The 15,889-nt window shown below is 49.6% G+C and overlaps 1 protein-coding gene and 1 long non-coding RNA gene across 3 annotated transcripts in view; one reads left to right on the forward strand and one right to left on the reverse strand.

Moving 5' to 3' along the window:
- Window positions 1-15,575, reverse strand: part of LOC138167689 (zinc finger protein 420-like) — a 48,778-nt gene extending 33,203 nt beyond the window's left edge. Inside the window, exons 1-5 of one of the 2 annotated variants that reach the window (XM_069096640.1) lie at window positions 15,451-15,575; window positions 10,258-10,384; window positions 9,648-9,743; window positions 7,592-7,727; window positions 4,519-6,076 (exon numbers count right to left, since the gene is read on the reverse strand). In XM_069096640.1, coding sequence (XP_068952741.1) covers window positions 4,519-6,076; window positions 7,592-7,727; window positions 9,648-9,743; window positions 10,258-10,306 — 1,839 coding nt within the window. In that variant the 5' untranslated portion in view covers window positions 10,307-10,384; window positions 15,451-15,575. Of the gene's footprint in view, window positions 1-370; window positions 467-619; window positions 747-850; window positions 913-1,697; window positions 1,806-4,518; window positions 6,077-7,591; window positions 7,728-9,647; window positions 9,744-10,257; window positions 10,385-15,450 lie in introns of those variants that run through there. The other variant, XM_069096639.1, reaches the window with a different exon arrangement.
- On the forward strand, window positions 1,249-7,411 carry LOC138167712 (uncharacterized). Its single transcript, XR_011169948.1, has 2 exons — window positions 1,249-1,563; window positions 6,761-7,411. It is a non-coding gene; the product is annotated as an uncharacterized lncRNA (long non-coding RNA).
- Window positions 15,576-15,889: the final 314 nt, after the last annotated feature.

Consider the following 15,889-nt stretch of genomic DNA (forward strand, 5'->3'; position numbering starts at 1 on the left):
TCAGTCACACACACACTCACAGTCACACATACATGCTCACAGACTCAGTCACACACACATGCACATACTCATACACTGTCACACACGTACATGCTCACAGACTCAGTCACACACACACTCATACACTGCCACACACATACACACGCAGACTCAGTCACACACGTACACACGCAGACTCAGTCACACACACACACGCACACAGTCACACATTCCCAGACTCACAGACACACACATACTCATGCACACACTCTCACAGATTCACACACGCTCACATCTGCGGGCACAGCCAGCTCACAAGGGCAGAGGGAAGGCCCCCACCCCGGCCTGGGCTCCGGGCTGCCTCCTGGCCCAGGGCGCCCCCACCGCTCACCTGCCCTCGGCCTCCGGAGGCCGGCCCCCCCTTCCGTCCAGGGGGCCTCCCCTCTCTCCAGCTGGCAGATCACGTCCGGCTTGGAAAGGGCCAGGCCTGTGAGAGGAAGAGACCCCGGGTCAGAGAAGTCCCGGGAGCTGGCCCTGGTCCTGCCCTGGTCTCTGGGGAGGGGGGGAGGAGGGAGCAGGCCACGCCCTCCCCCGCCCCCCCCCCCCCGCGTTCTTAGAATGGGGGCGGCCGGCTCCTCACCCAGGCACACCAGGTGCCCGAAGTTCTCCAGCATCACCTCCCGGTACAGCTCCTTCTGGGGGGCGGCCAGGCGCACCCACTCCTCGGGGGTGAAGGTCACGGCCACGTCCTGGAAGGTCACCGGGCCCTGCAAGACCAAGCGCGGCCGGCTGAGAGCCCCGGCCCCCCAAACACCAGGGACCCGGACCCCCGCGGCGCCCCAGTGCGGGGCGCCCCCTGCTGGCCGCTCACCTGGGGCCTCAGGGCCATGCCTCTCTCCTCTCTAGGCCAGAGAACAGAACTTGGAGGCCTAGCTGGGGAGGGAAAGAAAATCGTGAGCACGTGCTGACTTGGGGCGGGGCCCCGAGAGGCCACGCCCCCATACGCATTCTTAGGGGCCAGTCCCTAAGGCGGAAGGGGAGAGATCTGCGCATGCGCAACCCGTTCCAGGGCCCCCACCCCCAAAAACCAGTCGCGGGGGGGGAGGGAGGGGGAGGCCCTGCCGCTGATTGGCTTCCTAGCTTCACACCCCTTCTAGCAAACCAATCAGCGCGTCCGCTTCTCCTCCTTCCCTCCCCCCTCACTCCCAGGAGGATCCCGGCCCCGCCTCCTCCGGTCTCCGCTCGGCCCCCGCTCTCGCTCACCCGGGCCCAGGACGTGTGGTTCAGACCCTGGCTAGGGCGGCGGCTGAAGGAACCGAGCTGAGGGCGCCACGAGCCTGCGCCCAGGACGGAGGGGCGGAAGTTACGTAATAGGGGGGAGGGGTGTTGAGGCACCGGAACCGCGCCGGGAGGCCGGCAGCCGCGCTCTCAAGGCCTTCTGGGAAATGTAGTCCGGAGTCTCAGTGGGCAGGAGGAGGGCGAGCCGCTGGGCTTGCTAGACCTGGGCTTGCGCCGGACCCCATCCCCCATCCCAGGGAGAGGAGCAGGAGAGCGAAGGAGCGGGGCGGGGCTCGCAAGCATTGAGTAAGCGCCTGCTGTGTACAGGAGGTTCCGGAGGCTCGGCCAAGGGTGCGACTTGGGCCAACCCGCCGCATCTCCAAGCGCCATTTAGGTGCATTAGCCCCGGGTTAGACCCTCAGCCTGGTCTACATCTCTACCGTCTTTCCATGCCATTGGTTTCCTTCCGCTGTGGCCGCGCTCTCCTCCTCGGCCCACCTTGACCCTGGAGGAGCCGGGTTCGCCCTACAGGGTCCTCCCGAGCCCCGCCCCCCTGATCCATTGCAGGATGACTTCAGGCGCACCCGCTCCCACCCCGCTGCCTCTCCCCCTTCTGTGGTGCGGCCCCTTCCCCTTCCCCTCCCCCTGCGGTGCGGCCTCTTCCCCTTCCCCTCCCCCCCTGCGGTGCGGCCCCGCCTCCACACAGCCTCAGCACCCCGCGGCACACCTGGCCGCGCCTCAGCCGCCCGCACTGGCTTCCCCCAATCTGGGCTCCATAGACCCCGGTGCTCGCTGAGGACCCCGCTGGGAGCTGATGCCGGGACCTGCCCGTGACTTGTCTCGTAGAGTGGCAGGGCTGCACGGGCACCTCCGGGCCCAGCGCCAGGGGCAGATCAGGACGGCTGGGGGTGGCCCCACGCGTGCGGGCCCTGGCCTGGCCACGCTGAGGTCTTTCCCTGTCCCCGCTTGCTGGGGCAGCGCCTATTCAGTGGTTACGGTTAGGTGAGGCTGCCTTAACCCGGCGCCGGCTCCCTGCGGCTGGGCTGGGTTTCCTTCCCTCCAGGGTCCCGGCGGCCGGGGCAGGACGCTTCTCAGGACCTGGTTCGTCGTCCTGGCATCAGTTTATTTGTTCAGTTTACTTTCAGCAGATTGGATTTTGCACTGAGGAGCCAAAACGCCAAATAGGGCAGAGAAACTCTATTTTTGTTCATTGGGAAACGAAATCCAATAGATCTCTTTTGCACCCTCTGAGGATGTCTCTGAAGGCTTCGCCAAAGTGCGAAGAGCTTCAGGAGCCAGCCAGACCCCCTGCTGCGTGCAGGCTCCGGCAACAGAGGCCTGATGGCCCCTCAAGTCTGATGGTCAAGGGCTGTGAAGGCTGAGCAGAGGCGCCTCTCCCTCGCGAGGGGCGCGGGGGATCAGGCCAGGAGTGGTGGTGCCGGGCCGGCCGACAGGGAAGTGCAGCCGGCTGGGTGCGGCGACTCGGGGAGAGGGCATCCTGGGGTTTGGGACCCCGAGAGCCTGGAGTGATGGCATCACCTTGGACAGAAATAGCGAAGCTGAGAGCCGAGACTGGAGCAAGTCCACCTGCAGAAAGGGCTGCCATGAAGAAGGCAGGAGGCTGTCCCGGAGGTTTATGTGCCCATCCTCTGATGGTTTCAGAGCTGTGCAGCTGTCACCCCAGATAGCAACATTTAATGCAGAAAAGGCAGGCATGACGGAGGGGAAAGGGGGACCGGCATTAGTTTTGGATGTGAAAAAGGCCTGGATCGTGTATTAATTCCATTGAGTGATTACCATTTTGATTCACTGTAATATTAAGAAGCATTTAAAAACCTGCTTGCTACCTGCCAGTCCATACCAAAACCGGCCCTACCCTGAAGGAGCCAACATTCCAGTGTGGGAGACATGGGTACAATATAAATACCCATGATGAGAGTATAGCCTTGTAGGGGAAGGTACGAGAGCCTGGGGGACCAAGACATCCCTCCAGCTGATCTTTACAGGAAATGAGGGTAGGGTCAGGGGACAGTAGGGAAAGCCTTCCCAGCCTGAGAAAAAGGCGGTATAAAGGGGTGGGGACAAAAGATCTTGTGTTTAAGGGACAGCAAGAAGAACTTGGAGGGGAGTCAAGTGTACGATGAGAAAGGCAGGAAGGAGTCAGGTTCGGCGTCAGGTTCGTAAAGGTCAAACAAAGGCTTTTGCATCCGATCTTAGAGGAAGCTGGGATGGACCAGGGGGTAGACGTTGGGCACACTCACACCTGTGCTTGGCAGTTGTGTGGAAGGTGGACCAGTATACTTAGGACAGCATGACCAAAATCTAAGCCAGAGCTGTGGCCTCGGAGCCACCTGTGGCCTTCTAGTCCTTGGGCGTGGCCTTTTCCTGAGTTTTACAGATCATTTTATGAAGGAGATTTGTTCTGTGAAGTTTGGATTCCGTCAAAGGGCCGCCCTTGAGGCCACAGGTTCCCCATCCCTGTGTGAGACTATTGCAATTATCCGGGAGGAAGGTGACCAGGGCCTGGATTAGGGTAGTGGTCATGAGAGTGGAGAGAAGGGGACAAATGCCAGAGTTGTAGCGAAAGAACGACAGGTTTGGCAAGGGAGGGGATGAGGATGGCACTGAGACGGCAAGCCTAGGTGACTGTCCTTGGCGGTAACGGAGATGCCGGGAAGAGAATGACTTCTGCAGGGGACTTACCGGGCGGGACCAAAGAACCTCCTCACTGTCATAACAGTCACCACCCCATCTCTACGCCTTTCTCCCCCAACGCCAAGAAAATAAAAATGAGGGAAAATCCTGACAGATTCTGAAGCTAGAGGCCATTGCAAAGTGGGAAAGGGCCCAGCCCAGGGCCGCTTGGGACCCCGTGCCTTTCACACTTTATTCACGTGGCTTTTACTAATTTCCAAGAGGTTGGTTGTGTTTTTTTAACCTGCTAGTTAGTTCCCAAACAGGGCTGAGGGAGATTCACAACAGAGAGAGTATAAAGACAAGAGGGGAGTGTCCAGGACAGAATCTTGGAGAACAATCCATTTAATGAGTATGAGAAAAAAAAAACAGAGAAAATACAATTAAAGATGCAGGAAGAAAAACTTTTAACTGTGATAAGCTAAAGAGAAAGAAGGAGGGGAACACATGGACGTACAGGGACTTGGTGTCAGATACTTAATTGCTGAAAGAAGATAAAAGAGAATAAGGTTTCTTTTTTGTATGAATTCTTTGATGTACAATGAGTTGGGATCTCTGACTGAAGGCCTTCCCACACTCTTTACATTCATAAGGTTTCTCTCCAGAATGAATTCTCTGATGGACAGTAAGTTGTGACCTCTGGCTAAAGGCTTTCCCACATTCATTACACTCATAAGGCTTCTCCCCCGTATGAGTTCTCTGATGCCGAGTGAGATCTGTTGTGCGGATGAAGGCCTTCCCACATTCAGTGCATCTGTAAGGTTTCTCTCCAGTATGAATTTTCTGATGTACAGTGAGCTGTGATCTCTGCCTGAAGGCCTTGCCACAGGCATTGCAGTCAAAAGGTTTCTCTCCAGTATGAATCCTCCAATGTAGAGTAAGCTGTGAGCTTCCATGGAAGGCTTTTCCACATTCAAAACACTCAAATCGCTTCTCTCCAATATGAATTCTCTCCTGTAGAGTAAGCTGTGATGTCCCACGGAAGGTCCTCTCACATTCTAAATATTCCAAAGTTTTCTCTCGGCTATGAATTCTCTTATGTAAAGTAAGACGTTTCCTCACGCTGAAGGTCTTTCCACATTCATTACATTCAAAAGGTTTCTCTCCAGTATGAATTCTCTTATGCAGAGTAAGGCTTGTCTTCAAACGGAAAGCCTTCCCACATTCATGACATTCATATGGTTTCTCTCCTGTGTGAATTCTCTGATGTACAATAAGATGTGAGCTATGGCTGAAGGGCTTCCCACAGTCACTACATTCATAAGGCTTCTCCCCAGTATGAGTAGCCTGATGTTGGATAAGTCCTGAGCTACTTCTGAAAGCCTTTGCACATTCATTACACTCATAAGGCTTCTCTCCAGTATGAATTCTTTTATGTACAATAAGTTGAGAGCTCTTGCTAAAGGCCTTCCCACAGTCACTACATTCATACGGCTTCTCTCCAGTATGAATTCTCTGATGTACAGTGAGTCGTGAGCTTCTACTGAAGGCCTTCCCACATTCGTTACACTCATAAGGTTTCTCTCCAGTATGGATTCTCTGATGTTCATTAAGGCTCGACCTCTGGTGAAAAGCCTTCCCACATTCCTTGCATTCATAAGGTTTCTCTCCAGTATGAATTCTTTGATGTTGAGTAAGGTGTGAGCTCCAGTGGAAAGCCTTCCCACATTCAAAACATTCATAAGGTTTCTCTCTGGTATGAAGTTTCTGATGTCGAGTAAGATCTGTCCTCAAACTGAAGCCCTTTCCACACTGATTACATTCATAAGGTCTCTCTCCAGTATGAGTTGTCTGATGCTGAATAAGTCCTGTCTTCACAATGAAGGCCTTCCCACATTCATTACATTCATAAGGTCTTTCTCCTGTATGAAGTCTCTGATGTTGAGTAAGGTGTGAACGCTGATTGAAGGCCTTCAAACATTCACTGCATTCATAAGGTTTCTCTCTAGTATGAATTCTCTGATGTCGTGTAAGACCTGTTCTCACACTGAAGGTCTTCCCACATTCATGACATTCATGAAGTTTCTTGCTAGTTTGGATTTTCTGATGTACAGTAAGTTGTGAGCTCTTGTGGAAAGTGTTCTCATATTGCTTACATTTATAGGGCTTCTCAGAAGTATGAATTCTGCAAAGGGAATGGATGAATTGTGGTTAAAAGCTTTCATACTTTTATAACATTTAAAACTTATGTATGTATCCTATAACGCTCAACAGTTTGGATTATAACTCAATTATGTAAAATATTCATTAGTCTTGAAAAATAATTACTTGGAGCAGACTCTTTTATGTTTGCAAAGGCCTAAATTGAATACTCTAACTTTTAAAAGTGATTTTTATATCGCTTTAAATCTCCAGTGTTATTTTTCATCACTTATGTTTCCGACTGTATCCCTTCCAACCCTCTTCCTAGAGAATCATCCCTTATAAGAAAGAAGAAAACAAATTCCACAAAACGAATTAATATATTAAATGACTCAGATGCAGTGTTCCACACTCAAGATCCTCTACCTCTGTAAAGAAGCAGGGAGAAATCAGACTCAATAATTATCTCTCTAGGAACCAAAGTCATGTAGCTCCTCCCTACAGACACTCTTTGTTGAGGAAGGAGACCTGGCCATAGATTTTGGTTTCAGGCATCCTTTTGCAGGCCCTTACTTTCTTGGGATTTTTCCTGAAGATAAAGGAATGATAGGATATTTGATTTCCTATAACAAATTTCTTGGGACGCCTCTTCTTTTTGGAAGCATACAAAGACACCCTGGGTTCCTTCTTTCAGACATATTAAGAAAACCTTTTTTTTTTTTTTCAGGGTCTGACTGAAAGGCTTTGGACTCATCTAGCAAACCTTTTAAATATTTAGTCAAATGCCAAGGAGACAGGATCCTAGCCAGAAAGTCCTAACCAGTTTCTGAAGCAGAGGTTCTTAGCCTTTTTTTGTACGTTGAACCCCTATGGCAGTCTGGGGAAGCTTGAAACTCCTTCCCGGAATCACGTTTTTAAATGTACAAAATAAAATACCTGGGACTACAAAGGGAATCAATGATATTATTATACGGTTATCAACATATTCTTAAAAATAAGTTTACAGATACCAGGTTAGGAACTCATGTTCAAAAAGAAAGTACTGTAAGTCAAAGTTTAGGGAGGAACTCTGATCCCTCTGGAGAAGACTTAAGGCTGTGACCTGATAAGGGCAGGTGCAACTTTGACCCATCCAGATGAAAGCAGTCCTCCTTTCCCTACTCTTGACTGGACTGAATACATGAAGAAAATGACTCCCTAGGTTCTTGGGATATTTTAAGTTAGGATTCTATTTTTTGATGAATTAAAGACTGTTACCTATGCTCTCTTTCTTTGTTTACAAACTTAACTGTGGAATGGTTTCTGTTTCTGAATACTTAAAATATAAAAAGAATCTGCTTGGGGATGGAGAATTTCAATTAAAACTGTGGCTTTTCAATCTCCCTTCAAGCATCAATGCTTATAATTATGTTGTTATGCACACACACAAAGACACACACACATACACAAAGACACACACATACACAAACACACAGACACACACACACAAAGACACACACACAGCTCTGATAAAGCTGACAATGAAACATAGAGAGTACTAAGTTTTCCTCCTTCATACCTGCCATCATGCTCTAAAGCTTCTTCGCACTTGGACCTGCAGAAATGATCCCTTGTGAGCTGTTCCAGGGCTGATTTTTCCAGAAATGTGCCAAGCTTTGGCGCCGACTGTTTGGCATTAGGCCCTATCCCCCAATCTGGGGGGGGAAAAACCATATTAAAAACTCCTGTTTCCCCAGCTGGAAGAAAGGTAGCTCCTGCTTTCTCAGGCCTATCCTGGCCAGAAGTTATATAGGCAACAAGCATATATTAAGCACCAACTATATACCAGGCTCTAAATTAAGTGCCAAGGATACAAATAAATGCACAAGAGATACCCAGACTAACTGGGGAGACAATAGGCACACAGCTGTGAGCAAGCCAGACAGAGAAAGGATGAACTGGGGTTAGTTTCAGGGGAGGGGATGAGGATTAAGGAGGACCATGACAGATTTCTTGCAAATGACTAGACTTCACAGTTTTAGGGTCACTTGTAAATCACAAAAAGGGTTCTAATGTTCTAATTTACCCTTTTTTGGGGGGTCAGTTATTCTTTGCGAAATGAGAAAACCAGGGCATAGATTGCTTTGGGGGCTGAGGCAATGTCATCTAAGACCTCACCCCTGGAGGTCAGGCATGCCTACAAGTGCAGCCACCATGAAGACGCTGAGCAGCCTCTTAGGGGTGAGGCCCATGTCTGGCTTAGGCTGAGAGATTCCAGGTCTTTCTCTTCTTAAACCATCAAATTCAATCAAAACTGCTTTAGTTATCGAGGTTTAAAAGCACCCTCAGAATAAAAGGACTCCAAAGTACAATTCCTTTTCAAAATCACTGGTCACTGAGTCAACTGGAAATGGGGAAGAGACTTTGGACAACCTTCCGCCCCCGAAACCACCAGGTGTGGAGAGCGCCAGGCCCTGGCCAGCTCACGGGCAGAGCTGAAGGCAGGTCAGGCCTCTGAGAGCCACCAGCAGCAGCCCCAGGAGAACACCTATGTTCCATGTTCTTTATTTGGTGAAATTCCAAAATGTAGCATGAAGAACCGATGGCAGAAGCTACAGGAAGTCTACTGCTGCAGCAATGAGTCCTGAACAATGGTAGGGCTGGAAGGGGATGAAGGTAGGCACATAGGTGTTGGGGGTGGTGTGTGTGTGTGTGTGCACGTGTGTGTGTGTGAGATGTGCATGTCCACATGGTTTGTCTGGATCTGGCTCTTGGGCAGGAGAGGCAGGAATCTCCCCTTCTGGAATCTGGCCCATCCCTTTCCAAAGGTCACTTTGATTCCTGCCTGGAGGGAAGCAGGAGAAGGGCCCCAAGGGTGTCCATTCATTTCTCCTCTGCGGGGGGCACTGAACTGGACTCTGATCTATCTGTTCCTCTACATATTGCTGGTCTAGGCACGTCGTTTAAGGTTCAAGCAGCTCTCCTAGTCACCTGCTGAGGTTGCACAAGACTAGGCCAGAGGCCTTCTCAGCCCCTGCATGGCTTCTCCCTCTGACTGGTGAGTTCTTCTCTGACCCTCCATCTGAGGAAGCCTCCACACCATCAGTCCAAACCAGGACCAGGCCAGGAAGCCCCCCGACTAGCTCCTCTCTCTCCCCCCAACAATTCCACTTTTCAGTGCCTTTTGTGTGTTGTCCTACTTCCCACAGAAGCTGGGTGGCAGTCAATATGACGGCACTGTCCACGGATGCTCCCGAGAGGCTCGTCCTATGGCTTCCTCTCAGCTCTGAGATCCTGACTGCAAAGCTTTCTAGTTCGCAAGCTGGCCCTGTCTCCTGGATGAGTGGTCACTGACCCAGTCTCAAACTGTCCCATGATGGGAGTCCATAATGCCCCATGCTCTCTATGAAGAGAGGCCACTCAAAGACCTACTGTGTGCAGGCTCCAGAAAAGCACGGATGATAGCCTCAGCATTGCCAGATCTGCCCATCCAGGGGGAATGCCATCCCTCACATGCCTGGAGAGCTTGCAGGACACATGCCTGGCCACTCATGTACAAGTCCTGCCCCCAAGGAGTGACAACAGAGCTGATGGCTGCCATGACTCACTGGCCCAAGCTTCTTTCAGTCACTCACCTGCATAGCCACTCTTGAAAATGTCTCCCCCTGGTGAGCTAGGGGCTTCCCCTCTCTCCAACTGGCAGATCACATCTGGCTTGGAAACAGCAAGGCCTATTAAGTGAAAACACACAAGACTTATGAAAAGAGGGCCTCTTCGGGATTCCGTTTAAGTCCCTTCCTCCTTCTGGGAGAACAAGGTTCTGCTGGGAAGGCCAAGAGGAAGATACAGAGGTTACTGAAGGACCCGTTGGATGATGTGTTTGGAAGCCGGGGGGACTGGTGGGATCCTGGCCCCTGCTTAGAGGACAGGGACTGTGATATCTTCAGACTCCAGGGACGATGAGGGTGAATTGTGGGCCTGGGGGAGGGGCAGCCTCAGAGACAACACTGTCCAGCAGTCAGGTTTCAGAAGCACAAAGCAAAGGCCCTCCATCCATTCAATCCATCCAATACTGAGAACAGCTTTGGGCAGCCCAAAGAGCCCCCCTCTAGAGCACCGAAAGAACAGGCCCCTCTGGGCTCCGGATGGCAGATGAGAGTAGCCAGAGAAGCCGGACACCATCTCCTAAGAGAGAACCCCTCCTCCCACCTCCGCCTCAGGGCCGAGCATGGCCCGCATCCTCACCCAGGCAGACCAGATTGCGATAGTTCTCCAGCATGACTTCACGGTACATCTCCTTCTGAAGAGGGCACAGGCACCCCCACTCCTCCGGGGTGAAGTCCACAGCCACGTCATTGAAGCTCACAGATTCCTGAAACACCAAATGCAGGTGTGCTCACCTGGGGCCCACAGGAGGAGGGGAAGCTGGTGGGGATCACAAGGAGCTCCTGTCAAGTTCAGAATTCAGGGCGTCATGGGCCAATTGGCTCTCTCTGAGGCCAAGGTTGTCTCAACTCAGAATCATGGACAAAAGGAGAGGTTTTTGTGACTCTCCTCGGTTATTCTTAACTCCCAGCAGCCTAATGAGGCCAAGAATTGCAAATATTCAACACCTCCATCGTACAGAGAAAACTCAATCAAAGGCCCTAAGGGCTGCCTGGCCCAGCCTCCATGGAACAAGACTCCCGCTTCCACCATCCCCAGCATGAGCTCAGCTGCCTTACAAGGGTGACCTGCTAGGAGCTCAAACACCCCAGTCCACCATGGGACAGCTCCAGTTGTGAGGAAGGTTCTTAGAAGTCAAAACATGCTTCTCAGCAACTCCTAGGGCCAAGAGAACAAGCCGGTTCTCTCTCTAACGTGAAAGCAGCCACCTGTGAAGGCAGACCAAGGTAGCCTGTGTCCCTCAACATGCCACCCCCTTCCTCTTCAGCTGATGCTCTACAGGCCTCTCCCTGCCCTGGCTGCCCCCTGCACCTGCTCTCTGGCTCATTCGGGAGCTCCCCGTGACCAGCACTGGACAAAGAAGTCCAGATGTGGGCTGACCAGGGCAGAGACCAGAAGCTGGTCACTCCCCAGTCATGGACACCACACCCTCCAGCCCCCTTGGCTGCCTCATGAGTCTGCAGTCTACTAAGACCTCCCACCCTGGGTCCAGACACACCTCTATCACCTTGTACTTAACACTAATTAACAGCAGCATTTATAGTGCACTTTCAAGTTTGCAAAGCACTTTACAGAGTGGAGCCAAAAAGACAGAGAGATCTGTGAACACAAGGGCCCAGGATTGAAGGCTGTGCCTAGTGCAGGGTGCCAGGAGCGATGCCAACCCACCATTCAGTGGCTCACTGCTCAGTTCCAGAGCAGCCTGAGGAAAGGACCTGCACCCAAGGGCACCAGCGAAAGGGGCAGTCACAGGCCCTAGGCTGTGGACTGATGGAGGACCATGTCTGGGGTCCTGTGTTCTGGACTAAGTCCCCAGGGCACTCTGGAGGAGCCAGAGAACCAGCAGAGGACAGGGAGGGGCCTCCAGAGCATCAGCTGAAGGACCTGGAAGGTGCATCCTGGAGGGGAGAAGACCCAGGAGGAACAGGAGAGCAGCTTAAGAGCCTTCAGGATGGGGGCAGAGCCAGGATGGCGGAGTAAAGCAGGAGCCTGCTTGAGCTCTTCGCCCAAACTCGTCCAAATACCTGTAAAAAATGACTCTAAACAAATCTTGGAGTTACAGAACCCACAGAATGACACAGTGAAACAGCTGAGGACAGCCTGGCAGGCTGGCAGGAAGGGCCTATCACATTGGGCTAAGAGTGGGGCGCAGGACCACAAGGGCCACACCGGCGCAGACCTGGCTGGAGCAGACCTCCGGGGACTGAATCACTGGCAGCTGTGGTGGTTTACAGATGTCTCAACCCACAAGCACCAAAGGCAAAGTAAAAGGTCAGAGGGGAAAGTGCTGGAGCTGAGTGAGAGAAGAACAGGGCTCGGCCTCGGGCCGGGGAGGTGGGGCGGCAGCAGCAGCTTCTGGAGCTCCAGGCCCACAGATGGTGGGAGGCTCAAGCAGGTGCTCAGAAGGCAATTGCTCTTGCTCTGCCCTGCTTGGATCTGGGGTGAGGAGTGCTGCAGTGGCAGAACCAGTGACAGCTGTGGAGAGGAAGTCCTCCTCACAGCTCGGAGGCACTCACAGACCAGAGCACAGGCCAGGGGAGTAGTAAACACCTCTCCTTTGATCACACCACCTTAGAAGAACTGAAAATTCACAGGTGCCCAGAAGCAGCTCTGACAACAGCTGTACAAAACCCCAGTGATCTAGGACAGCGCACCCTCCTCTCCAGAAGCAGAGCCCCACTTTGGCAAAGAGCTCAGAAGTCAAGTCACTGGCTGGGAAATGAACAAACAGAGGGAAATCAGACTCTAGAATTTTTCTTTCCTAACAAAGAGGATCAAAACACAGAACCAGAAGACAGCAAAGTCAGAACTCCTGCATCAAAACCCACCAAGAAACATGTGAATCGGCCACAGGCCATGGAGGAGCTCCAGAGGGATTGTGAAAATCCAGTAAGAGAAGGAGAGGAAAAACTGGGAAGAGAAATGAGAGTGATGCAAGAAAATCACGAAAAAATGAATCAATAGCTTGCTAAAAGAGACACCAAAAAAAACAAACAAACCCTGAAGAAAATAAACAAAAAATAGACTCACTCAAATGGCAAAGGAGGCCCAAAAAGTCAAGAGAAGAATGCCTTAAAAAGCAGAATTAGCCAAATGGAAATGCAAGTCCAAAAGCTCACTGAAGAAGATAACTGCTCAAAATTAGAATGGAGCACATGAAAGCTAATGACTTTATGAGAAAACAAGAAATTATAAAACAAAACCAAAAGAATGAAAAAATAGAAGACAATGTGAAATAACTTACTGGAAAAACAACTGACCTGGAAAATAGATCTAGGAGAGATCATTTTAAAATTATTGGACTACCTGAACATCATGATAAAAAAAAAAGTCTAGAAATTATCCTTCAAGCAATTACCAAAGAAAACTGCCCTGATATTCTAGAACCAGAGGGTAAAATGGAAATAGAAAGAAGCTACTGATTGCTTCTTGAAAAAGATCCCCAAAAGAAAACTCGTAGGAATATTATAGCCAAATTCTAGAGTGCCCAGGTGTAACGACAAGCACCCTAGCATCCCCAGGATGGCTGCCAGCATAGGTTCTTTGATCTCCTTTTCTAAAGGAAAGCAACTCAAAAGGGAATAACAATCTTACTTTAATCAAATATATATATCGTTCACTTAATTCAGGGGAAAAGTCAGAACCCTGAACTTCAGAAAATAAAAACAGAAATTACAAGCAGACAAAAAAAATACAGACAGAGAAAATAACACAATTCAACATACCAACAGACAGGGCTTCTAGCTGTCTGACCATTGCATACATTCATAGTTAGTTACCACAGAGAGAAGCAACAATATCTGGGTTTTGAAAGCTGGGGGGCTCAACAGCTGCCCAGAGTCTCATGTGGCCAAATCACACAAGTCTGCCCATAAGTGAGCCTCAAAGCCAAACCTCACCTCAGAGTATATATAGCCTTCTCCTGGGTCAGAGGGCATCTCAACCTTCCTGACCCACTGCCTAGTTACAAGGTAACAAAAGGTGTGGGCTCTCCTGAAAAACAAGCGTCCCCTTGTGGAGCTCCAAGTGAGGCTCATTAAGGGGCAGGGAAGATCTTTAAATTCCCTTACCATTACACCAACTCAAAGAGAAAATATTACAAGCACTCAGGAAGAAACAATTAGGGTAGCGTGGAAACACAAACATAACACAAGATCTGGCAGCTTCTACATTAAGGAATCAGAGGGCTTGGAATATGATATTCTGGGGGCCAAAGAATCACCTACCCAGCAAAACTGAGTATAATACTTCAGGGGAAAATATGGAAATTCAATGAAATAGAGGATGTTCAAGCATTCTTGATGAAAAGACCAGAGCTGAACAGAAAATTTGACTTTCAAATACAAGAATCAAGAAAAGCATGAGAAGGTAAACAGGAAAAAGAAGTCATAAGGCACTTATTAAAGTTGAACTGTTTATATTCCTACATGGAAAGATGATATTTGTAACTCATGAGACTTTTCTCAATATTAGGCTGAAGGAAATATGTGTGTGTGTGTGTGTGTACAAACACACACATACACATACACATATAGTATGTTTCTATGGATACATATAGATATGGGTATGTGTATATATAGCTATATACATATATGTATATGCATGTTTGTGTATGTACATGCACATATGTGTATATATAAATGTCTGTGCATACGTATATATGGACAAAGAGCACCGGGTGAGTTGAATATGAAGGGATGATATCTATAAAACAAAATTCAGAGGTGTTAGAGGAATATAGTGAGAGAAGGAAAAAGGGAGAGAGAGATTAGGGTAAATTATCTCATATAAAAGAGACAAGAGAAAACTGTCACAATGGAGGGGAAGAGCAGGAAAGTGAAAGGGAAGGAGTCAACCTTACTCTCATTGAATTTGGCTTAAGGAGGGAATAACATACACACTCATTTGGGTATCTTAGCCTACGGGAAAATAGGGGACAAGGGGATAAGACGGGGGATGATCGAAGGGAGGGAAGACTGGGGGTCAGGATCGTCAGAAGCAAACATTCTTGAAAAGGGACAGGGTCAGAGGAGATAGAATAAATGGGGGGTGGGACAGGAGGGAGGGAAATATAGTCCTTCACAATATGACTAGTATAGAAATATTTTGTATCACTACACATGTATAACCTATATTGAATTGCTTGTCTTCTCAATGGGGGTGGGTGAGGAGGGAAGAAGGAGAGAATATGGAACTCAAAGTTTCAAAAAACAAATGTTAAAAAAATTGTTTTTATATGCAACTGGGAAATAAGATATACAGGCAGTGAGGTATAGAAATCCATCTTGCCCTACAAGACAGTAAGGGGGAAGGGAAAAGGGGAGAGATGAGAGGGGACATATGAGAGGGCAGACTGGGGGAAGGAGTAATCAATATGCTGGCCATCCTGTGGTGGGGGGTAAGGGAGAGACGGGGAGAAAATATGGAACTCAAAATTGTGTGGAAATGAATGTTGAAAACTAAAGATATATAAATTCTGGAAAAAGACAAAAAAATAATTAAAAAATAATCAAAAGCCTTAAGGAGGTTCTCGGTTCCAGCCTCTAGTCCAGACCCAAGCCCTCCTAGGAATACCCGGGCAGGAACCCCTCACTGAAAGGTAGCCTAGAGTTCTGTCCCTTTGAACCAGACGACTTCCCAGCTGGCTGACGGTAGCTGAGTCCAGCCGCAGTCTACTGCCACTCTAAGGCCTATGGCTCAGACCCAAACCCACGTCAGGAAGTTGTAGAGCTGAGACTGGGGTGGGGTTCGGGGTGAAGTAAGTGATCAGACCTTGTTCTGGATCAGACATCTGGGGAGCACTGAAGGCTTATAGATGAACAGCCAGAGCTGGATCTACAATAACACCACACTCAGCACCAATCCTGGTGTTCCCTCCAGAAGTGCAGAGTCTAGAGCCAATTATAAAGTCTGAAGTCAGGGAGTAGGGTGGGAGAATGAGGAAACACAAAAAAGACCTGCACCATAAAGCAGGGGTGCTGACTACACGTGCAGAAGGAGAGAATGACTCCAAAACAGCTATAAGCCAACACTCAAAAAAAATCAGCCTGGGCACAAATTTCAACTAGAATTGTTAAAAGAGATGAAGCAAGGATTCTTTATGAAAATTCAAAAACGTTTTTCACAAATTAGATAGTGCTAGAGGGAGGAAAGAGGAAAAGACATGAGGACTAGGGAAGAAAGAACTGGACAGGGAATTCAGAGTTTGGCA

The sequence above is a fragment of the Petaurus breviceps genome, unplaced genomic scaffold, assembly GCF_028583685.1.
Source record: "Petaurus breviceps papuanus isolate PSGF00001 unplaced genomic scaffold, PetGlider_PUasm1.0 287, whole genome shotgun sequence".
NCBI classification, from domain to species: domain Eukaryota; kingdom Metazoa; phylum Chordata; class Mammalia; order Diprotodontia; family Petauridae; genus Petaurus; species Petaurus breviceps.